This window comes from Microtus ochrogaster, linkage group LG2 (genome assembly GCF_000317375.1).
Source record: "Microtus ochrogaster isolate Prairie Vole_2 linkage group LG2, MicOch1.0, whole genome shotgun sequence".
In the NCBI taxonomy this organism is placed as follows: Eukaryota; Metazoa; Chordata; class Mammalia; order Rodentia; family Cricetidae; genus Microtus; species Microtus ochrogaster.
This window is the reverse complement of record NC_022028.1, coordinates 24,380,648-24,401,533: the sequence shown is the minus strand read 5'-3', so window position 1 is coordinate 24,401,533 and position 20,886 is coordinate 24,380,648. Positions and strand designations below refer to the sequence as shown.

At 46.5% G+C, this 20,886-nt stretch overlaps 1 protein-coding gene across 1 annotated transcript in view; it reads right to left on the bottom strand.

Annotated features, from left to right (window-relative positions):
* The window catches only part of Npas2 (neuronal PAS domain protein 2), a 186,131-nt gene that overhangs the window by 75,620 nt on the left and 89,625 nt on the right, over positions 1 to 20,886 (bottom strand). The window contains exons 3-4 of the mRNA XM_005359963.3: positions 8,116 to 8,264; positions 3,043 to 3,134 (exon numbers count right to left, since the gene is read on the bottom strand). Of these exons, the coding sequence (XP_005360020.1) occupies positions 3,043 to 3,134; positions 8,116 to 8,264 (241 nt within the window). The remainder of the gene's footprint in view (positions 1 to 3,042; positions 3,135 to 8,115; positions 8,265 to 20,886) is intronic.

Here is a 20,886-nt window from a genome sequence, read left to right as displayed (position 1 = left end):
TCTGAACACCAGGCACCCATGCTATGTCTATATATACATGTAGGTGAAAAACTTACACACATAAAAATAAAAGAGATATATCCAAAAGGGGTGGGAAAGAAAGACAGAAAAGAAAAAAAAAGGAAATTTCCATCTTTTGGAGTCATTTCTCCGAGTGCTTTGGCCACAGTCTTACACTCTACCAGAGATGCTGGGCTCTAACTGGGCCATTTTTTTTGTTCTTTTGTACTTCACAACAGTGTGAGTCTTGAAATCTGGTTCTGTGCCCCTTTGACAGATGGTAGGAAGAAAGAAAGATTCATGCTTGGAGACACTAGAGATTCCCTAGGGGCATATGTGTTCCCAGCCAGGTTGGGTCCCCATGGAAGTAGACGGAATCTCCTGGCTAGGAAGGACATGCTCTCTGAAAGAGGGGAATGTGCCGTAGGGATGGGACAAACCTTTGGAAAAAGTTGCTCCGTGGAAACTCATGAATCACCTGAAGGGGCACATTGAAGCGTTTGGACCATCAGGGAGGAGAAATCAAATGGTTCTGCTGAGACAGTCCCAGATCTGTGTCTTTTGAAGGGCAACAGGCTGGAAGAGAAGCTCAACTTAGCTAGACACCTGCACTAGGTGGTAGACATCTAACTCAGAGCTGCCTTCCGTGGACCAGGGCTGGGTAACATTCAACTCAAAGCTGCCTTCCGTGGACCAGGGCTGGGTGGACATCTAACTCAAAGCTGCCTTCCGTGGACCAGGGCTGGGTAGACATCTAACTCAAAGCTGCCTTCCGTGGACCAGGGCGGACAGGGTTGAATGCAGACCCAAGTCATGCATCTAGTCTTCCGCTCTATCTGCTTCAAGGACTCTCATCTGGGAGCAGCCGCATAAGGGCATTAGGATTATTCACATTAATCTAAAATCTTTTTCTAGAAATGCTAGTTCTGATGGCTAGACCTTCCTTCCCGACATGGATTTATCAACAATTTTAAAACTTCACAGAAGCTTTGTTCTGTGAAATTCTTTGGACACTATGAAACTCACTGGATAAAACAAAAAGGTTGTTTTAACGGGCTCTTAAAAAGTGGCTGATTCCAGAGGGATATATGTTTTTTTAACTTCTTTTCCGTAGGAATTAAGAGATAAATCAATTCCTGTAAAGCGGCATAATGATGCATTAAATTAACATTCTATTTCACAAGCTGCTTTAAATTTAACATACTTAAAATACATTGCTTCTGCGGAAAGTTCTGTATTTTCTTTAAATATAGTTCCCATGCAGAGTTAAGTAGCTTTCATTTGCTGCAAATGTTCATTAATGCATTTATGTTTCATAATATTTAGACATCTTTATTCTGGCATTTTCTTATTCCAGTACTTTCTGTTTTCTGCATAGATAATCTATGGAAATTGAAGTTTACATCAGTGTTATATAGGCACAGGGAGGAGCTATAGACGGACTTATCCTAACAATCCACCCTCCAAAGCCTCAGCCGGGAGCCATTCACGGTCATTGCACCCAGGTGGAACTTCCCTCTGCTGGACTTTCTGTCCCACGTCTCAGTCAAGTCCCGTCTGGTTCTGTCTGTCTGATGGCCTTTGGCATGCACCTCCAGTAAACCTCCCAAGTCAGAAGTCAGTATCTGCTGGTGCTTTGTAGAGGCGTAATCAGTCCTGAGGACTTTAAGCCCTCTGTGACAATTTCAAGGACGCTGTTGGAGGTTATTACTTCAGCAGCAGCAGGCCATTCTCCTCAACTTGGTCTTTCAGGGAAACTCAGTGACTGGACCAGATGAAGGAGCATAGTCATGTTATACAAAGAGGGCATGGTCTGGGTGGGAGGCACAGGTCACCGTGACTGACATCCACATAAATGTTAATGTACTATGAGCCCAGGCTTAAAACATCCTTTTCAAAGACTTGTTTGCCAATGTGTGTGTCCACTAAGGAGGAAATTACAACCTTGGCATTCTGCAGAGGGGCTTGTCTGTCACGATCTTCTATTCCTCTTCACGCTGTCTTCTTCCGCCTGTCATGTCACTCCTGGTTCATGCTCTATGTCCCTTCTTTGGAGACAACAAAGAGGCCCTGTCCTACACTCAGTGAGGCCACAGATAGCACCCCACCACTTCCAGTTTGGGAACGCTTGCTTAGGTGGCCCAACTCAGTAGCCAAAGCATAAACAATAGCAGGCAGAGTCCCAGCAGTATCTGTTCCAAAGCTTATTTCCAAGGCTTTGAGCAGTTATCTCTTCAGGCATGAGAACTAACAGGAACCAGCAGCTGCATTTTAATTTCTAACTTACTAAACTCTTTAACCTATCAAGGACACGTATGTGTGAATACATATGAATGTCTGTGTATGTGGCGGTATATGTATGGGCACGCGCATGCATGTGAGCGCTCATGAGAGTACATATATGTGAATACATATTCATGTGCATGTGTGTGAATATAGATTCATATATGTATGAGTGCATATTACATGCGTGTGAGTGCGTGTGCATATATGTGACTATATGAGCACATCAGAGATCCGCCTTGGGCGTTGTTCTTCAGGGACCATTCGCTTTGATTCTTTTGATTGAGACAGGGTTTCTCTTTTGTCCTGGGGCTCACCATGTAGACTAGGTCGGCTGGCTAGACAGCTAGTCCTATAGATCTGCCTGTCTCCACCTCTCAAATGCCGGAATCAGAAATGTGTGCATTGTTAAAAACGTGGCTTCTGAGGACCAAAATCAAGTCCTCGTGCCTATAAGGCAAAAGCTTTACTGACTGAGCTATTTCCTTGCTTTTTGTTTGTTTGCTCATTTGTTTTGCTGTGGTGGTGGTTGTCGTTACTGTTTTCAGACAAAGGGTATGTGTATCTCAGGTTGGTCTCAAACTTGCTAAGTAACAGAGTATGGCCTCGAACTTCTGATTCTTCAGCCTCCGCCTCTAGAGTGCTGAGATAGAAGGCGTGTGCCACCACGGGACTTTGTGTCCGTTCTGTAAGTGTCCCTCCGATTCATTCCCCATTCTACCCCCAGCTTTGGTAAGCTGACTTTAAAGTACACTTTACCTCCAACATCAGCTGGGTGAATTCTTCGTTACTGAGGAACGAAGGCTTCCAGTCTTGCTGAACGTCACAGATTTCCGTTTGGGCTGAGACTTCTAAAACAAAAACAATCAAGAAAAGAAACGCATACATAAGCCTTCACATTCAAGGCACCTCGAATCTGGAATTAATAAACGAAGCACATGTCTCTCCTATGTTATTTTGTGTAAATCTTTAATTAAAGAAAGCCATGGGCAGATGCTAGCCCTGGCTTCCAGACTCTGAGGACTGTGGATATAATTGGATGAAAAAACACTTCTGATGGTGTCACAGCCTTTAACAACGCCTTGGAGAAGAGAATATCCCATTGTGAGCACAGGTAGAGCAGAGTGCCTGCCACTGCCGTGATCTTGACTCTTCTGTGACAAAGCTGGAGCAGCTAGGATTAGGCAGCCTGCACCCTCAAGGGAAGGAACAAAGACTGATGTGGTGGTGCCTTGTCAAGTTACTTATCCATGGTCAAAGCAGAGAATAAACACTTCTGAAATCTAGGAGTGTCAAAATCCAGGGGCCAGGGGTAGAGCTCACTGGCTAGAGAGTGTGCTTCCCATGTGTGTGGTCCTGGATTCTGTTCCCAGCACTTAAAAAAAAATTCCAGAAACACCACAGGCTTACAGTAAATAAGCCCACTGTATCACATAGGACGGAAGTCATTTCTCTCCCTCTCCATCATTACTGAGCAACAGTTCGTTAGAGAGACACTCATTATTCAGCTGGGCCTCTGTGGGGTGCAGGCCTCACGCGTGCTAGGCCTCATGCGTGCTAGGGAGGCACCTGGCTCACAGCTCCTGTCCTCCACCCACGGAGCTGCTTTCAGGTTCTGAGTTTACAGTTCTCAAAACTCTTTTTGTTGTTATTACTCTAATCTATTCTCTGTCACGATGGTGACCTGATGGCCTGGTTCACACTTGTCAGTTGGATTCTCACTGGCAAAAAAAAAAAAAAAGGAAAAAAAAATATAGCCCGGCGGTGGTGGCGCACGCCTTTAATCCAAGCACTTGGGAGGCAGAGGCAGGTGGATCTCTGTGAGTTCGAGACCAGCCTGGTCTACAAGAGCTAGTTCCAGGACAGGCTCCAAAACCACAGAGAAACCCTGTCTCGAAAAACCAAAAAAAAAAAAAAAAAAAAAAAAAAAAAGGATTCTCACTGGCCCAGGAAGGACTCTTTAAACACCTTAGCTTTTTCTACACTTAAATTTTGTTCTATTATTAAATTACCTCGCTATTACCATGGCCACTATAAACATGATAGCGTATCTGTTTGGCTTTCCTTATTTATCCTCTCTCTTAAACCAACATTTCCCTCACTTACGTCATCAAGACCAATGCAAATGTAAGACTATACCGCTTACCCCGCGCGGGGAATAATACTAACCTTTGGGATGACTTCCTGCAGAAAGCGGATTGTGCAGGCAGAGAACCCGCCCGTTGTACACAGGGAAGATTTCACGGCTGTTTTCCTTAGCACCCTTTACGTGCTGAGCACTACATCCAGAACCTCACACATGCCAGGCACACACTGTTGATGAGCAACACCCAACACCTGCACCCATGATCTTGGCAATCTCTGCCCCATGGAGAGGGAGTTGGGTCCTCTCTCTCTGAATGAGTCTCAATGGATTCACTAGTTACTCATGGAGAAAGAGGGTGGGAGGTGCCAAGTTACGAATGAGACTAGACCTTGACTCATCTCCGCCCCCCCCCCCCCCCCGTCCCCAGTGTCCCTGTGAGAAGCAAGGTCTCCTGGGAAGTTTTCTCCCTCCTAAATGCCTGAAAGAACATGTTGCTGTCATTGTTAGACAAACTTGGGCTGTCCTTCATGTATTGCTGTTTCAGTTAGGATTTCTGTTGCTGCAATGAAACACCATGACCAAAAAGCAAGTTGGGAGGAAAGGGCTTATTTGGCTTACAGTTCCATATCACTGTCCGTTACTGAAGGAAGTCAGGACAGGAACTCAAACAGGGTAGGCACCTGGAGGCAGGAACTTAGGCAGAAGCCACGGAGGGATGCTGCTTACTGTCTTGATTCCCATGGCTTGCTCAGTCTGCTTTCTTATAGAACCCAGGGCCAGTGCAGGGACAACTCCATGAGTTGAGCCTTCCCCATCAGTCACTAATTAAGAAAATGCCTCCAGTCAGATCTTAGGGAGGTGTTTTCTCAATTGAAGTTTTCTCCTTTGAGATAACTCTAGCTTATGCAAGTCGACATAAGACTAGTCAGCACAGAGGTCTTAAGAGCTTGCAGAAGGACTTCAAAGAGACTTTGTTAACTGAGCACAGGAGGAGATCTGGAAGAGGCCATGTGGGCTGTGAGGCCGTCCATTCACATCCATGGCAAGGGCTGCCCCACAGTGCTAGGCTGCATGATACACATAGTGAAATACACTCTGGGAAGCAGAGAGAGGGTGCTACACAAAGCTAGGCTAAGAGGTCATCTCGGGGCTGTCAAGTTGATGCAACGGAGTGAGGCAGAACTCTCAGGGCTTGACACAAATCATTGCTATAGCCTAATCCCTCAGAAAAGGCAGATTGAGCATGCTATAAGGAGCAAACCAGCAAGTAGCAACCCTTCATGGCCTCTACATCAGTTCCTGCCTCCAGGTTCCTGCTTTAAGTTCCTGTCCTGACTTCCTTCAGTGATGAACAGTTGATATGGAAGTGTAAGTCAAACAAACCCTTTCCTCCCCAACTTGCTTTTTGGTCATGGTGTTTCATCTCAGCAATAGAAACTCTAACTAAGGCATTCGGTAGGGTTCTTGCCTTGCAAGCACAGATACCTGAGTTTTATCCTCAAAATTCACAAAAACATTTGGGCATGGTGGTGTGTATTTGTGAGCTCAGCCCTGAGGTGGGTGGGGCAGGCATAGGCAGATCCTCAGGGCTTGTTGGTTAGCCTTCCTAGCTTACTTCAGACCAGTGAGGAACCATGTATCCAAAAAAAGGTGGAAAGCACCTGAATAATGAGACTCAAGATTGTCCTTTGGTATCTACATGATGCACACACACACATATGTGCATACCTGCACACATATGCATCGTATGCATGTGCATACATGGACAAATTAGCACTCTTTCATTGAACTGGCACCAGCAGGCTCCAAGCATACTGCTGGGGAGCTATCCTAAGGTTCTGGTTATCTTATCCATGGAGTGGATTATTCTCAAAGTTCCTTGGGAGATTCTCATGGGCAGCCAAGTTCGAGAAGCAATTATCCGAGTGGGTATACTAACACACACAACTACAGTGCAGCTATGACGGACGATTGTCCAGGAGCCCTGGGCATTACACCTTGTAGAGAACAGTAGAAGGGGACTTAAGAACAGGGCTCTGTAAGGCAGGCTGCTGGGTTTAAAGACGGCATCTTCCTGGCTGTCTGACTCAGGGAAGTTAACCTCTTCTACAGCAGTTGCTTCTCCTTTGCCACGAGACTTGGCATAAAGCACTGTTGTAAAGTTTAGAGGCACTGAAGGGAAACTGGCTCTCTGGGAGCCCTGAGTTAACACAGAAGGAAAGTCACAATTCCACTCTGTCGCCTGGACCTGTGGAGATCATGTGTACATGGAAAGTGACTGTATTGCCTTTTCACTTTAAGCCACAGTCTGGTGCGAGCACCCCATTTCTGTGTGAAATTTACCACGGATCTCCCTCCCCTTATTCTGAATGGGGAATCTCAGAAACATGTGATTCTGCAAAACTCTGACTGCACAGAGATAGTCCTGCAGACAGGTCTTGCCTCATGAAAAGGTGAGCCTGGAGAGGCTCTCCTGGTGTCAGGAAGCTCACCGCTGCTGATCTGGCCTGTCTGGGGTCCAGAGGAGGGAATCTGGTAACTCTGCAGTGGACAGAGAGCGGCATAAATGTCACGCCGATGAACTTGATCCCAGCTGTCCTATTTAACAGCTGTCCTGCTTCTCCGTGGCACTGACCTAGTTCAAGTAATTTGTACAAAATATCTTGGCAATCAAGCCAACCTGCTATTTCACTTGGCTACAATGTTACTTAGGAAATAGAAGTATTCTGATGAAACTATCAGGGTGATAGAACTGTTGCCATTCAGCTTGTGTGGTCTTCCCCGACTTTGAACAAAAGTAATTAACACATTCTTTACTCTCTCTTACAGCAACTCCAAGATAAAGGACAGCCTGTCACCGCTGTCAACGATGGTAACAGGAATATACAATTCTCAAGGAAACAATGAAAGAATGACATGTATAAGGACACTCTCCCATGTCCCAGCACTACTTCCTGTGGTGATTCCATCTTGTCTAAGACACGTCCAGAGGAAAGCAGGGATGTGAAGCTCAGGACGTAATCATCTTGTCTGTGATTTGGACTTTCCCTGATTTTATTTTGTCTGGTATTACAGGCCAAAAGATTTTTTTCTTTCCAGGCTTGTGAGTGGCTCCTGATTCCTCTCAACTATTCTCTGACCTTTTTATTTATTTTCATCATTGTGGCTTTGGATACCGTTCAAAGTGAGTGGCAGAATTGGTGCTGTCAAGCATAAAGGGGTAAGAGCACCGAGGGAGGATAATCTGAGAAAAACACGTGTTCTAGGATGGCATCGCGTGGTGACATCACGTGACAGGACAGTCTCTGCCAATGACAGGGGGAGGGGAGTATGGACTTTGTGATTCTAACTAAGATCCCACAGGGCAGAAAAGGCTTCCAGTGTGGAGGCAGAACAAATGTCACACGGGGGAAAGATGTCCCATTAGGGGCAGGTACTGGGGGAGTTTCAAGGGTTTATGACAAAGGCAGACACATGGTGAATGCCACCTGTGCAGGCTGTGGGCCACCTGTGAGGCTGCTCTCAAGTCTCCCCTCAGGATGATAACGTCTTTTGTAGTGTGACTGTCTTCTCCCCAACTGGACATAGAGCTTTTTTTTTTTTTTTTCGGCGAGTCCAGAGCCTTTGGAGGGGAGCTCATGGGTAATGACCCTGTGATAACAGGAAGAGGGCTGCCCTGCCTGACACACTCATCACCCGTGGGAAGGGCAAGGGGGAATAGATATAGCAAAAAGTGAAACCTTTACCGTTGTGTTTCTGCAAGAATCCGATGACCTTCTCCAGCACGGTCGTCTTGTCCATTTTCCGCGTGTTGCCCGGGAGCATGGAGCTGAGCTCTTTGATGAGCACATTGAATTGGTCCCGGCGCTTCTTCTCAGACTTGTTTCTAGAGGCTCTGGAAATGCACAAAACACAGGTGACTAGAACGTTCCACTCCACGAAGGCTCTGTTCTGTAAACGGGTGCCTCCTCTCTCAGAGCGCGCTCTGCAGAGAGCACCCTACTGAAAAGACTCCCATGGAGGTGATGTTGGCCACAGCTCAGAGCTGAGTAATGGGGCGAGAAACATGTTTTGCTAGACTTTTGGCCACAAAGAGAGACGGCATTAATAATAAGCAAGTTCTGACTCACATACAAAACCTTACATGGCTTAGCTCCACTGACAGATACAGCCTCCCAACTTCATAGAGCTTTAAGCTCCAGGAAGCAAATTGCATGCTGTTTACCGGGATCAACTCTGAGAGCCCCTGGTGAGGCTCCAATCCTATTTCCTCTAGCCCAGAGCACCCAGCGTCATGCCAAGTCATGAGGTGTGGCTGGGTTTTCTGGCTGTACCACTCATGCACATGTCCTGGCCCGTGCCCCAAGAACCACCATCCTGTTGGAGGGGTAAAGCTGTCTCGGCACAGCCTGTGAGCCATGCAGATCCAGGGTGATGTATGACAGACACTGCGGTCCTGTTTGTCAAGTGGTTGGTGAGCCGTGGAAAATAGAACACTCGCTCTTCAGCCTGCTATGGAAGAAGCTCAGACGGATGTTCCTAAGTCAAACTGGGCTGCTAAAGCCAGATATTGTATGACTCCAACTGTACGAACTTCTGGAAAAGGTGAAATGCCAGAGGTGGTAGAGTAATCCTGGCTCACCAAGGCTCACGGTGAGGGATGTCTGGGCACAGCACAGAGGGTTTGGGGGGCAGCGACACAGCTGTGTCTGATACCACCATGGCAGGCATATGGCACCATACTTCTGCAAACGCATAGAACATGCAGCACCAAGAAGGGCCCCCAATGTAAACCATAGGAGATCGAAACATGCCAAGGAGTGTCACCAACTGTGACAAGTATGCCTACCACTCATCCGGAGGGCATGTACAGCAAGGAAATTCGTGTGGATACAGGACAAGGACTATATGGGAAACCTCTATCCTTCCCATCCATTTTTTTCTTTGGTTGTTGGACTACAAGATGAAGTCTGCTTTCAAAAGGACATTCTACACTGGGTGTCTGTAGAAGAGATGAAAGCAAGGCTACCCAGGTTGAGGGCCTCTGAGGAACCCCAGGCTTTGAAGGATTTAGAACAGGGAATCTGGGTTTGGGGCTGTCCTAACAAGAGGAATAAGGAACGCGTGGTAGAAGGACTCCCTACCCCTCAAAGCTAAGGAAGCAGCGCTATGGTGGAGTCTTGAGCCTCAATGACACACAATCAGCTTATGGCACTAGGGAGACGGGTCAGCAATTCAGAGCGCTGTTTTTTTTTTTTCTTCCAAAGGATCCAGGTTTGATTCCCAGCACCTACATGGTAACTCACGACCAGCTGTAACACCTCCAGTTTCAGGAGATCTGATATCCTCTCCTGGCCTCTGTGGGCACCAGGCACAAAAGTAGTACACAGATACATATGCACACAAAAGGCCATGCACACTAAAAATGGATAAATAAAAGAATTGAACTGATTCTGAGGTGATCCACGGCTGGGAAAAGCTGCCCCACCCCTCCCAAGTATAACCAAGATGAACTTTTAACAGAGAGCCAGCTCACTGATGGAAATGGAAACCCCTACATGTGATATGCCTACTGGTCCATGTACTTCAGGATCTGAGGGTCACAGTTCCTAGGGGAGTTAATCCTGTTATCAGGAGGCTATTGGCGAATTATGGTTAGGACAGAAAATTTTGGTGGATAGTGGCTCACCTCTCTTGAGGCAGGTATTAACACCTACAGGTATTAGTACCGTTTCCCCAAAGAGCCCACCGAAACATAAGAACACACCTCAAATACCCTTTCCCCGGATGCCACCATAGTTTAGCCACTTTGTTTGCCTCAAACATCCACATCATTTCAAAAACACAGACGCAGTCCGGTTCCCCTGATTCTGTCTCAGGCGGGGCTATTTCCCGACCACATCTTATCAACTCTCCAAAGCTCAACTCAAGTGCGTGATCTCTAGGCTTTTCTAAGGGGTCCTTTCTTCCTCTGATGTCCCCTTCCTTCTTGCCTGGTCTTGGTTTTGGGAGTAAGGGATTTCTGCAAAGGTCTCATTTCTGACCAAGCCACTGTCTTCTTGTCACAGATCAGTGGCCAGCGTGGTGAAATGCGGAGGCTCTTCATTGCTCAGGGTAAAAGGCCCAGTGTTCAAATGCATGAGACAGAAGAAAGAGACGCTTTCACTTGCTGAGTGGCTATGTATTATAAGTCATTTTTAGCCTAGATTTTAAAGAGTGACACGCAACCTCCTCAGCCAAAAAAAGCTCTGCTCTTGTCCTAGTTTGCCCGTTATAAATTATTTGTGAGCTGATAACACCCAGCTCATTACTGCTCCGCTCTCATCTTCAATGGGCGTAACGACGATGAACGCGGCCTGGCAGAGAATCCGATGGAGGCTCTTATCGTTAGTGACAGGAACACAAGCTTGCTTCCATTGGCCTCCACCTGGGATGCACCGCGGTGCACCCTGGAAATCGGTCAATGTCAGCTGGATCTGCAGCTCGGAGGCAAGAGGAAGCCAAGAGCCTGGGATGACCTTGTTTCCAGTAATGAGCACTGCTTAGACTGAGGATCTGGGACAACAGGTTGGATGACACTGGGACACTTGGCCTCCGGGAGTTTTGAAAACATTATCTGCATGCCACGAAATGCGTCCATGTAAAGCACGCGGTTTAATGAGTCTTTGTAATTGTTGACTGCCACCAACACGAGAGAGACAACCGCTTCATCTCAAGGGATTTTTTTCCCCCCAGCTTCTTCTTTTTGTTTTTCCCCAACAGCAGCCGCTTAGTTTTGCATTTTGTGTTAATGGAATCCTAAGACTTGGGCCTTCAGCTAGCATACCTTTTGGGACTCCTGCACATGGCTGCACAGACTGACAGCTCGATTTCTACTCTCTAGTATTGCTTTATAAGTGGAGATATGCCATGCTTGGCGTGTGTCCAGTTTGAGGGTATCACGAATTGGGAGGGTGGAGGTAGCTCTGTGAGGGAAAGACACTTGCTGCCAAGCCCAGTTACCTGAGTTTGATCCTCAGGACCCACATGGTAAAATGGGAGAGGTGACTCCTACAAGTTGTCCCCTGACCTCCACACATGTGCATACCCAATACATACACCATAAAAAAAGATGCTGTCATTGCTTTCTTTTTTCCTGCTGAGTAATACTCCGTTGTGTAAATGTACCATATTTTCTTTATCCATTCTTTGGTTGAGGGCATCTATGTTGTTTCCAGGTTCTGGTTATTTTGAATAACACAGCTATGAACATAGTTGAGCAAGTATTTTTATGGTACGATGGAGCATCAATTGGGTATAGGCCCAAGAGTGGTATTGTTGGGTCTTGAGGTAAATTGATTCCCAGTTTTCTGAGAAATTGCCATACGGATTCCAAAGTGGCTGTACAAGTTTGCACTCCCACTAGCAGTGGCGTAAAAATAAATGTAGCAACAATAATAACAGAAAAGGAGGCAGGCATAGTAGCATGCACCTAGAATCCCAGTACTCAGGAGGCTGGAATTAGATGACCGTGAGTTTCAGGCTGGCCTGGGGTTCATAGCAAGAAGCTCTCTCAAAACACCAAACAAAACGAATTAACCCCAAACGAACAAACAGGACTGGAGAGATGGCTTAGCGGAGAAAGAACTGGCTATACAGGTGTAAGGACTGGGGTTGGATCCCCAGCTCCCACATCAAACCTGGAAGGCTTGACAGTGTCTCTACAATCCCAGACTCAGGAGGTGGAGACAGGGGATCCTTAGAACAAGAGGGCTAGTGGAGTAGCCTGTTGACAAGTGAGAGATTCTGTCTCAATAACAGGGTAAAGAGTAATCGAAGAAGGCACCTAATATCAACCTCTGGCCTCCATAAGGATGTGCACACTTGCAAACATGCATACACACATACACGCCCCAACTACCCATCCCAATGCAACGGAAACAACCACAAAATCTAAACAATGCACTCTGAACATTTGTCTCTACATGCCTTTAAGCAGAGGTAGGGATTCATTCTCATGGGCAAATGCAGAGGCATAAAACTGTCGGGTCATTTGACAAATGTTGTCACATGAAGTTGGCTGTAGCAGGGCTTTATTTCTATCAGGGACAAATGAGATTCCCACGTGCCACCATCTTTGCCAACACTTGGGACTGTCAATTTTTATCCCTGAAGTGTGATTTTTATTGTGGTTTGGAGTTACCTTTTTCTAATGAGTGGTGACACTGAAAATCTCTTTGTATGCTTCATGGCCTTTAATATGTCTTATTTAGGAAGAATTATTCAATTATGCCTTTATAAGCAACTGTGTTGTCTTATGGGGGGGGGACAGAGACAAGAGATGACAGAGACAGCAGAATGGAGGATAAAGGAGATGCCTCTGTGTTGACACATACCCTCAGGAACCAGTCTTTGGCTTTGGAATGAAGGTCCCAGGATACCTTTTGTGAAATGTCCATCATTTGAACATCTTGAGGAGCTTGAGTTTGGTTTCATAGGCCTCATTGGTTGGGTACTTATGACTTAAGAGGTGCTATGTGGTTCTTGACATACAGTTGCACGCCGCATAAGGTTTCCATTAACAAAACATCACACACCAGGCACATAAGAGTTTCACAGAGCAGAACAATTGTAGTTGCCCACTGATCTCACAACATCACAGTTCAATACATTGCTCATGTGATTCTGACAGCACTGGTGTAAACAAACCTACTGTGCATTCAGGCGCCTAAAAGTCCAACATGAACAACCATGCGTAGGAACTAATATTTATGAAAAAAATAGTCGTGTTACCTGTTTGTGTATTAGATGCATTTAAATCGTCATAGAGGTTTATATGCCTACTTCTGAAAACATGTTGACAGAAAACAGGGCACAAGTTCCATCAGCAGCAACAATGTCATACATCTGCTTATCAGGTTTCTTGAAGGCATCATTTTCTCTTGTGCTTGATTCAACTTCATAGCATTTTATTTATTGTAGTCCTAAGAGCAGTAGGGTATGGCATGCACATAGGTATATATGCCATACATATATATGTCATATATATATATGACATAGATATCTCTATATCTCTATCTCTACATCTGTATCTATATCAACAGCCTAGGCGTGCAGAAGTACATGCCCTCTGAGTTTGTACACGGTATAGTCTATGATGCCTGCAGAGATGACAAAATCACCATATGATTCATTTCTCAGAGCCTATTTCTGTCAGTAAGAGGCACACGGCCATGCTGAGGCTTTCATGCTTACAATGACCCTATTAGGTAGGTGCTATTCTATTCATCTTCCCATTGCAGAAGCCAAAGCACGGAGAGAGAGTGTAACTTGTCACTCTCACACATTGGGGTCAGTGGCAAAGCAGGCTGGCGTAGGCATGAATGCGTGAAACCCAGCACACCCCTGCCTCTTTCTGCAGCTCCCCTTGGCCATGTGGCATCATCTGCTAAGAAGCCACATACCCCGTGTTCCGGGAGCCCAGAGCGGAGGGTGACTAATGCCGATAGCTTGTGGTTCATTCATAGCACAGGAATGAAACACACGCCCTACAGAAGACAGCCTTGCAGACAGTCTGTGTTCCCCTTCGGGACTGGATATTATAGAAAACCGAGCAGAGTGGGACTCCAGTTCTAGCTCCTTAAGGAGTAGCCTTTCCATGGCTGTGGTCACCTGTGGTCACACGGTACTGTTGTGGTCACCTGTGGGCAAGTGCATTGCTGTTAAACTATAATATTTCCATGTTATTTTTAGACAGACTCAGGCTTGTCTTTCTCTGTCCTGGAAGTCGGTCATGCTCTGGCTCTTGGACACGGAAATGTAGGGGTCTGTTCCCAGTTAGAGACTCGAATGTCCATTCAGAACTGCCGCTTCCTGCTTTGGCAAAGAGGCAGGTGACAGTTCTCTCATCCTGAGCTCCCAAAGGAGGACACCTAATAGCAAGAATCTTGGTAGGATAGTATGGAGAGGTGGTGGCATCCTTAGGAGGTAGGGACTAACGGTAGAGTATTGGGCCATCGCCCTGAGAAGAAAATTAAGATTTCTTCTGATGGGAGTGAATTAGCTACCACATGGGTTGGTTGCTATGCAGCAAGTTTGTTTTCTTAATTTACTCTTGTCCCTCCTTGTAGTGATATTTTATTTGTATTTTAATAAATAAAGCTTGCCTGAAGGTCAGTGCAAATCAGCCACACTAGTCAGCCATACAGGCCGGGCAGTGGTGGCACACGCCTTTAATCCCAGCAGCTACACTAGTCAGCCATACAGGCCGGGCAGTGGTGGCACACACCTTTAATCCCAGCAGCTACACTAGTCAGCCATACAGGCCGGGCAGTGGTGGCACACACCTTTAATCCCAGCAGCTACACTAGTTAGCCATAGAGGCCGGGCAGTGGTGGTGCATGCCTTTAATCCCAGCACTAGAGGGGCATATAAAATGGGATGAGACAGGAACTTGTCCTGTTTTAGTCTGACGATTTCACAGAGGTAAGAACTCTCTAGTGGCTTGGCTGCTTTGCTTTTCTGATCTTCAGGTTGAACCCCAATCTCTCTCTCTAGGTTTTTATTATTCATGCTACACCACCACCACCCTCACACATGCTCAGTTACCCACCATGAAGTCCTCACCAGAAGCTAATGTTAGCATCATATTATCAGACTTCAGGGAACGTAAGCCAAAGGAACCTCTTTTCTTAAAGACTCTAAAGTAGGCATTTTGATACAACAAGGCAAAATGCACTGAGACTCATCTTAGGATTCGATGTGAGAGATATAAGGCTCCCTCAGATCTTACAATTAGAAACAGGAAATAATATCATTCTATCACATAACGAGGAAGAGGCAAAAAGATAAACAAGTCTTGACATGTGACTCCAAGAAGGATTTATACTTTCCTTTTTAGATTGGAGCAGGAATGTCTTGGGGAGTGTTGCCAGTGTGACCCAGTTTGGGAAACCAGACAAACGGATACCAAGTCTACCCAGCTTGGGCAGTATAGGAATGGGTTTAAAATGAGATTCCGTGTACATTGGGAAGGATTTTACCCTCTTCACCGGGAAGGAAAACACCATGACTAGCTTCTTTCTGTCTCAGCTCATTCATGAGCAAGAAGGCATTGATGAAACCAGGCCTATTGTCTACCTGGAATGTTTGGACACAGGAACCTGTTGGAGGAATTTGCCATTGAGGCCAAGTTCATTTTTAAATATTCTGTCTTCTGCACTGTGGAGGAAGTGATGACCCCATATGGGGGCTTCCTGAGAAGCCGTGATTCGCCTTTGATTGCACAGACAGAGAATCTAGGGGTTCCAGGACCACCCGCGGGGTGGCAGTAATACAGGGCTGGCTGACAGGAAGAAAGATTCCTGTTACAGAGAGCACTGTTGATATCTTTCATCTCAGGCATATGGATGTTACAGAACATAACATCCAACCAGATATCCAGATAGTCAAGACCTTTACAGAGGGCGCTAAGCCAGATTAGCCTTCCTGTACACATCCTGCCAGGTCTGATACCTATCCCCAGATAGGAAACTCACGCATGGATGTAAGGTAAAGACCAAGAGGCCCTCCTTGACTAGTCTACTTTGTACAAGTTCATGTGAGGCCATCTCAAAACCAGGACTGATAGGAATAGGAGAAAGCAGTGTAAATATTGTCACAGGTTGCTAAAGAAAAGACCCAGGAGGCAGTGAGCAAAAGCTCAAGCATTAGAAGCTTCTCTGTGTGGGAGACCTCACACTGGACTCCAGGGTGATTCTGTGGCAGGCTCAGAATATAGCTATTACCCTGTGCCGGCATCAAGGATGCCAAGTGGTGAGCCCTCAGAAACCACAAGGAGCTGATTTTTGTTTTGGGGGAGAACGTTGAATGCCCAACCCTAGGTGGACCATTTATCTTTTACAGCTGTAGCCACTTCATCAAGATGGGCAAGAAAGCTAGCCCATGGCTGGAGGGAAGCATGACCGAGTGGTTTAGGTCTCCGATGGGCACCATCTGGTCCCACAGCATACACATAATAACAGGTTTTTGCGGATGCCAAGAAGAGTTGGGCACCTGCTTCAGGCAATGGGGGAAAGCCTGGCATATCATGGGAAGGCTCTTACTATCACCCAGAATGGAGCCATCAGGTTCTGGGGTGAGTTTGGCTACCTGTCCACTGAATGGAACAGCCCTCCACCATCTGGTGAGCTGCGTTTCAAACGCCAGAGGGCTGTGGAAACCCTGACCACTATTCCGCTGTGATTTGTGTCTGAAGTGGATGACCCTCCCTTTCCAGCTGAGCTCAGTAGGAGAGTTTGCCCTAGTACCTGAGTTTGCTCAGGGAACCATGATCTTGAACAAGACTAGTGTGGGGCTTCTGAACAGAAGCAGAAGACTCACTTGGGGACATTTAATAGGACCCAAAGACACAGAAAGAAGCAGAAGCAGCTGGTGGAGAAAATTCACCAACAGCAAGAACTGTTGGAGGCCATACTAATCCCCTCCCAAGCTGATATGAAGACATTACCTTTTGAAATGACCATCGGGCCCTCCAATAAAGAACCTAAGTGGAGAACTCAGCATCCTATCAACTCCTTTACTGCCAGAGACCAAGAATGTTCTGAGAATATTCCATCCTACACAAGCTCCCACCACAACCAACCAATTCTGAAAGGCCCTGGTCGCCAGTAGTGTCCCCAAGCCTTCTGCTCTGATACCCCAACTAGAGGCCAGCACCTTCAGGCTGTTCCAGGCATCTGAGGTACCCCTGAGGTTTGAAAATCCTTCTGTCAAGACTGTACTCTGGCCCATGCCCTTGAGTGTAGACCACTACCGTCTTAACTCTTCAGTTTCAAGAGACTTCATGCAAGCACTCAGATAGTTAGGGCAAGAGGACACAGTGCACTTGAGAGGGCTCAGAAGGATAAAGGGTGTGTGTGGAGAGGCGTGCGAACAGGGAGTGGTGTGTAGACCATGTCACAGTCACGGAAGCAGCAGGAACGGGGTACTGTGGAAGTTTAAATCTAATGACATGCTCACAACCACTGGGTTGAGACAGTCAGTGGTGATGTTTGGTTGATAAGGTCACCTCCAGAGTATCAGAAGCCTGGCAGGCAAAAAGAGGGTGAAGGAACAAGAGTCCATAGTGGTCCAGCCTTGTTGGAGCCCTCTGCCTCCCGAGCCCCTGCCTTCAATTCATTCAACCCCACATGAGTCTGATACCACTGCTGTAAGCATCAATAACATCACGGTACAGCCTCTTTAGGACTGCTTGTGGTATTCCTGCACCAAGTTTCCTCATCTCCAAGGTGCTGAGTGAATTCAGAACTCGCTATGAATTCAGAATATCTTTTACTTTGAAGGATACTTCAAGTCATATGCTGCAGGGCCACAGGATCTGACCCTTCTACCAGAGGTGTGCCAAATTGCCGGCCAAGGCCTTAGAGAAGAGCCCTGGACACATTCCAGATAAAACTCAGTGAGATGAGCTGAGGACCAGTACCCTGACTCCTGCAGAAGAACAGGAGGAATCTGTGGTCCACCTTGGGCTTACTCCCCACCAGAGAGCTTTATGAGGTTTAGCAGGCTGGCCTCATACCAGACAGACCAAACTGGACTCTGCCCCTTGCTCATCTATTTTCTTGTGCAGAACCAGCCTTTGAGAATCTTCCAAGCCATAAAATGAGATCCAACCGTGTTGGCAGAACATTTGGATAAGTTGGAGGCAAGGTGTTGAAACTGGCGAGGGCACCAGGAAGAGGCGGGAAGGATGTAAGTGTGTGGCGGTGAGCAGACACAGAAGGATTAAGGGGAGCCTCGTGCAAAGACCACCCCAGGGTTATTCTCCAGGGTTATTGCTATTTGTTATTCTCCAGAGTCAGCCCTAACTCCTGCCATTGGTGCTCCAGGCTTCAGGGGTTTCTAAATGAAGGAGCCCCTGTCCAGTCTCATTTGTTGAGGTAAGCGGCTTAGTCACTGTTCCGTTGCTGTGAAGAGACGTCACAACCACAGCAACTCTTATGAAAGAAAGCATTTAGCTGGGTCTCGCTGACGGTTTTCAGAGGTTTCATCCTTGGTTATCACGGTGTGTAGCATGGTGGCGAGCGTGGTGCTGGAGCAGGAGCAGAGAGATACATCCTGATCCACTGAGCAAAAGAAAAAACACTGGGGGCCCCGTGTGGGCTATTTAAAACCTCAGAGCCCAAGGCCAATGACCTGTGTCCTTCAACAATGCCACACCTAAAACTTCTAGTCCTATCAAAGAGTTCTACACCTTGGTTACTAAGCATTCGACTATATGAAGCTATGGGGACCACTTTATTCAAGCCACCACAGTAAGGGAATTCTGATGATAGAATTCTTTCAAAATTATGATCTTGAAAGTAACACAGAATAAGAGACTTTGGGGGCAGAGATCCATATACTTCACCATGTGTTTAGCGTGAACATTTTGACCCCACACTCCCCAATCTGCCCCACCCTCTATAACCTGGTGAGCCCTGTTCTCCTCTCTACCCCTACATTGATGGTCCCCAACTTCTGATGGCCCAGTGTGATGTTCCCCTTACAATGGTGTGAAGATTATACTCACTCGCCAGAAACTGGACTTTGAGCTTGGATGTCAACATTTTCCTAGCTTGGTCTGGAGTCATGACCCAGCCACAGAAGAAGTAAGATGTGACTGCCTCACTGAATAAGGTACTGAGCCACGTGGCTAGCATAGACAAGAATAATATAAGAGTTAATAAGAAGCCTGAGTTAATGGGCCAATCAGTTTATAATTAATGTAGACCTCTGTGTGATTTCTTTGTGACGTAACGATTGCAGGAACCAGGAAGGACAGAAACCCAGACAACAGAGTATCAGGAAGTCTCCTGTAAGACTGTGCCTTCTAGCTATGACAGGGAAGCTACACCCATAAAACTCAACACACAACCTCCTAAACAAGACCTGAGCAATCAGAGTACCAGTTGACATGCCTATGTAGATGGGGGAAGGATGTGACCCCACCACTGGATGAAGAGCCTCAGGTCTTTAACAACTGCTGAGAGAGGGGAGAATTGGTCTTTCTCAGGGATAAGCTACCTAGTTAGTTTTTCAATACCAAGTAGTCATCCCTGAAATCATATAATACAGGAAACAGTAAACAGACCCAGTGGGTTGTATTTGTGTGTTTATTGTGTGTGTGTAATAATAATAATTAAAGCAAAGGAGAACATAGTTTTTGAGAGAGAGGATGGTAGAGGACATGGAGATGAAGAAGATATATAGATAAATTTTAATCAAAAATTAAAATATAAATTTTTAAAAATGTATGTGTATGATTCTTTGTATATATGCCTTCAGTCTTCAGATGCCAGAAGAGAGACTCAGATCTGGAGCTAGAATTATAGGCAGTTGTGAGCTGCCTAACGTGGGCGTTGGGAACAGAACGTGGGTCCTCCGGAAGAGTAGCCGGCAGTCATGACCGCTGAGTGATTTCCATTTCTGAACTCGGCTTCTGCCAGGCACAATGCCCTTCAGAGTCATCTGAGTTGTGTCCGTGTCTTGATCCTCTTGCTGCCAAGGACTTTTCTGCTCTAAGAGTGAGCAACACAGCTGGCTTATCTGCCCACTGAAGGACACTCATGTGGTGTCCAGGGAGAGTCATGGATTATGGACTGGACACAAACGCTTACAAGACAGTTTCAGCTCTCTGAAGTAAACAATACAGGGCAGGAGAGTTGGACCTTAGGGAAGATGTGTATTCATCTTCTTAAGCAAATGTCAGCTCTTTCTCCAGAGTGGCCATTTTACCTTCTCATCAGCAATGTGCAAATGAGCCAGGGGTTCCCTGTCCTCCAGGGATTTAGTGTTGTTGGTTCTTACATCCAGCTCTCATAGGAAATGCACAGTGCTGCTTTATTGGGGTCTTCACTTACATTTCCATATTGCAAAATGATATCACACACACACACACACACACACACACACACACACACGAACACGCATGCAGAAGCCAGAGCAGGACTGGCTGTCTTCTATTTTTCTCTGCCTCATCATCTTGAGACAAGGGCTCTCACTGAGCCTGAAGTCCACAGTTCTGGCTAGGCTGACGAACCAGGGAGTTCACCCAGCCTCACCCCTACCCTCCAGGGCACTGGCAGCCATGCTCAGTGTTGATGTGGGATCCGGGGAGCCTAACTCAGGTCAGAGTGCTTTCAGAGTTAACTAAGCACGCTTACCCAAATGGACCCTCTGCTGAAGCACTGCTCATGTATTTGCTTTCTCATTACTGTGTGCTGTATGTATGTGTGCACGCACGTGTGTGTGGAGGTCAAAGGACAACCCTTCAGGGTGAGTTCTTTCCTGCCTCCTGTAGGTAGGTTCCTGAGTCACCCTGCCAGCCCTTTCCTGTTTGACTTTTATCTGCATTGCTTATTTCTTGATGCTAAGTTACATTCTGGGTACAAGTTATTTGGAAAATATGGGATTTGCCAACATTTTATCCAAACCATATATTTCTCTTCTTCTCTCCTCCTCTCCTCTCCTCTCCTCTCCTCTCCTCTCCTCTCCTC